Genomic DNA, 4,369 nt, shown 5'->3' on the forward strand with positions numbered 1-4,369 from the left:
ATACCTGGTCATTGACCGGACGGTTATATCAGTAAAAAGGATTTTAGAAATATGTTTTAAGTAATAAACAAATAAATTTCTAAATAAAATTAATATTAAAAACATCGATCAGACAGATATTTTCAAAACTTCTTTTCTGTCACAAATAATATTAGAAAAAGATTTACATTTGAAATGTGCATTTAATATAAATAAATATTTTATATTTAAGAAATATATATATAAAATGAACGAAATTATGATAGCAGAGAAAAAAAAATAATATAGTGAATAAAACAAAGTAAGTAATAAACTGTATTGTTATTCGGAATTTTGTTTTTTCATTTCATATTCCTTAAATATAAAATATTTATTTATATTAAATGTGCATTTCAATATAATTGTTTTGCTCTGTGATTGGACATTTTCAAAGGTTTATCATTTAAAAACTATTGATATTATAACATTTTGCTAATTATTATGACATTTTGCTAGATATTATGACATTTTCGACTCGCTTTTTCAGAAATATGTACATACTGGCTCCTGCGATATGTCATCCTGCATATTTTATCATTATAAAGAGACAATGGTCATATCATTTCAAGATTGAATTTGATTTTTATTCTTTCTTTCCTTTTGGATTAACAATTAGATTATTTTTTATGCTTGTATAAAAGTCTACACTTTATAAATGTCTACACGTTATAAATGTCTACACGTTATAAATGTTTTGCACTATTATAAATTAAAAGTGAAATATTTGACTTTAGTGAAGCTCTTACTTTAATTAAAGAGTGACCTATTTCGTCAGTTATAAAATTTACGTATCAATTACAATGTATGTGTAATATTGATAGAGTTCTATAAGCTTAATAAGGCAATTATTTACTTTTATACGTAAGATATTTATATTTAACAAAATGCACAATACGTGGTATTTCAATGTGTCATAATATTCATGTATAAACAACGGGTTATGAATACTCTTTGATTAATTTAGATTGCCTTTTTTTAAGTAAAATATTATAAATTAACAAGAAAATAATGTAATTTAAGTGATGCATTTTTAAATAATAATGGACGAATGTTTAATTTATTATACAGCGTATATTTTCGAATTAAATTAATTTAGTATTTCATCCAACGTCCTGATTCTCGTGAAACTTTCTCTGTTTAAAGTGTCCACGTTGATTTTTCAAATTTGTCCGTCTTTTGTATTTACAGCAGCAATTAAAAATTTACATATATTCCACTTAAATTACCACTGTGGTTTTCTAGAATTTCAATTTTACGTAGTAAGTCTGTGAGATTTCGTATTGTAGCTTATTTGAAAAGATTCGATTCTCCAGCGTATACGCTGCGTATGTCTATTGTGAAATGTTCTGTGTGCAATTGTTACCACGTAACTCGAGTAAAGCAGAAGCTTTAGAGAAAATAGAAAGTTGGCTCTGAGATATCCGAAGAAAGTCATTTGATTTGATAGCGGTATTTGATGTTCAAGCAAGCCGGTATTTAATGTTGACGATTTCATTTTGCGTCTTCCTAATTGCAATAATTGAGCGAATATTTTATTTGTGTGCCGACGCATAATTTAATTTTTCTATTCATAATATTAGCGTCGATATTCAGTTGAAATAAAATTGCTGCGTGCGTTAATTACACAAGCCTACAAAAAAAAAATAAAAAGAAAAAATAGGTCAAAAATGGGAAAAATGAATCATTTTTTCGCTCTAGAGTAAAAATATATTCTGAATGGTCCTATATTGATATCAGATTCATATTTAGCGATTCAAAATACATAAGAATAGCTGGGTCTCCACCCCAGCACAGGATACTTTTTTTTAGTGAGCCTGTGCGCACAGGCATAAAATTAAAACTTTTTTGCTAGAATAAGAATCATAAATTAAATAATCAATATATGTTTTCTATGTTTGCAGATAAACAATAGTGCTGCCGCGTACCAACTTTGGGAATAGAAATGAGTTGAGGATCGACTACGATGTTGAGTCGTCTCTCGGCCGTGGTGGCCTCCATTTTGGTTCACCAGATATATTTTCTATGCACTGCCAACACGTTGTTAGGTAAATTATAAAATTTTGTAATATTTATATGTATAATATTGTATAACAATATAATATAATGAACTAAATAAGAAAAATGCCGCTTATGGGCGAAGTTAGATGTTGGAATAATACATTTATATGTATTATTAAATAAATATCTCAAATATATAATTACAATATATGATTACTTAATATGATATAGTATACTTAGTATAAAATTTGATTTTTGTATTTAAATAAATATCTCAAATATATGATTACAAACTTAATATGATAGTATACTTAGTAAAATTTGAATATCATATTTAAAAAGTATATTATGATATTCCGTGTAATAGGAAAACAAGCTTGTAATCTTTATTGTGAAACAAATGATCACTCTACAATATGTTTAATGCCACGAGAGTAAAAACTACCAGAATTAAACATAAAAAAGAGAGTGTGACTAGCGGATTTATTATATATATGAACGAAATTTTTGTACTATTTATTTGTTTTTCTGGCCTGCTCGCGGGACGCCAGTCTTTGTCGTCAGTGAAAAATATTCAGGCACAGTTGTTGGAAAGAGGAAAATCAGATTATACTGAATAACGGGCTATCAGCTGAACAGTCGGTATGCAGGACCTTGTCCTATAATTTTCCAATTAAGGCATTGGATTCTCATAAATCCACAAGCACGGACGGTTTCCATAAATTTGACGCCATACCGAGCGCGCGACAAACCGCGGTCGATTCGACGTACTTTTAGATTCGAGGCGGCTCTTACAACGTTTGGATGAAATGCTGAAATTGAAGGGAAAGAAGAACTATGAGAATCGTGCAATTGGTCACGATACTTCCAAACGGTACGGAAGTCTGTTTTTCCTTTGACAGAAATAATATAGAGCACTTCCAAAGCGTATTGAATCTGGGCGCGACTGCTCGCTGTCTTTGTGTAACGCGAAAATATATTACAACAAGGCGGCTTGAGAATTTATCGAGAAAACGCTTGTCTTTATTTTTAATATTTTATTTTAAAAATTTAATAAACGTAAAAATATGCAGTGTTTCCAAGTTAATTTTAACTTAATTTTTGTCTGATAAATTTTCTACTTTTATATGTTTAATAGTATTTAATTGTATAATTAAAAAGATTTTTTAAACATTTCTTTCGTTCGTTATTCTTTCAAGATTCGTGTAAATTCACGCGCGACAGTTTCTTTCACAAACACGGTACTTTCTGATGCGCCGAGACGTAATCCGTGCTTGCAAACGTATCTAAAACGAAATCCTGACCAGTAACCGGGCTTATCCTACGGAGATTATGTGCTTCGTCTTTCTAGCGGATATTAGGAGTTCGTTTGCCTCATTCCTTTTCCAGGGTGTCTCTTTGTAGTGAGAGAATTCACCTTGTTAGATTGGCGTAAACGGAGGAGAGGTTCTTTACACAGTTGCCGGAACTGATACATCTTTCGAGGATTATCTTATTCTCTTATGAGAAACAGTTTGGTCGAGACCTTGGAACGTGGATAGAGAAATAGGGAGAAAGCAAGGCAATTCGTCAAAATGAGGTGAAAGGGAATTACTCGCGCGCGAGGACGATCAGTTGGGAAAGTAATTTCGAGTGCATCTTTCACATAGTCGGGATTTCTTAGATGCTCGTGGCGAGATGAGAAAAATCCATGGCAAAGTTCCTCCGACTGCCGAGTCGAATCTGAGCAAAGCCGGCCGTAGGGAATCTAGGAACCGTTTGAATCATCGAATTTGATGGAGAGAGATATTGCTATTCCCTTGCGTGTCTCTCCGAATTCTATCGCGGTTTTCTTTATTTTTCTGTACTCTACTTGTCTCTTTCAACAGTGCCGGTTTTATAAGAGACCAGATTGCACGGTTTCATCGGTATCATCTCGAAAAACGACGACGTTGCTGAGAAACTGGCTTTATTACCTCTTTCTGTTCGATCTCTGCGTGTACCGCGCCAAGCTATGTAAAGCTGTGCTTATAAGATGCTTGATGCTTTCGATCGCGGATGAGAATAGGGAAGATGATGCAGCTGCGAAAATTCTATCAAATTTCTTGCAAATAGTGTTGAAATATATATATATATATATCAGAGACCCGAAAGGTTTTTCCGATTCGGTTCCGGTTTAATAAAATATCAAATAAATGTTCCGGTTTCAGTTTCGGTTTTTTTTACTAGTAAAGAAAACCATAACAGTAAAACGGTTTTTTAATGGTTTTTTCAGTTTTACTTATTTGCTTTATTTTATTTATTCTTTAATTTGGTTCTATTATTGTATAAGAAGAAGGAGGGAGAGAGGGAGGGGAAGGGGAGAGGGGAGAAA

General features: G+C 31.9%; 1 protein-coding gene across 1 annotated transcript in view; it reads left to right on the forward strand.

Moving 5' to 3' along the window:
- Positions 1 to 4,369, forward strand: part of LOC108751810 (immunoglobulin superfamily member 10) — a 184,364-nt gene that overhangs the window by 34,622 nt on the left and 145,373 nt on the right. The window contains exon 2 of the mRNA XM_018492226.1: positions 1,920 to 2,063. Within this exon, the coding sequence (XP_018347728.1) occupies positions 1,982 to 2,063 (82 nt within the window). The 5' untranslated portion in view covers positions 1,920 to 1,981. The remainder of the gene's footprint in view (positions 1 to 1,919; positions 2,064 to 4,369) is intronic.

Source organism: Trachymyrmex septentrionalis, unplaced genomic scaffold (assembly GCF_001594115.1).
Source record: "Trachymyrmex septentrionalis isolate Tsep2-gDNA-1 unplaced genomic scaffold, Tsep1.0 scaffold52, whole genome shotgun sequence".
NCBI lineage: Eukaryota > Metazoa > Arthropoda > Insecta > Hymenoptera > Formicidae > Trachymyrmex > Trachymyrmex septentrionalis.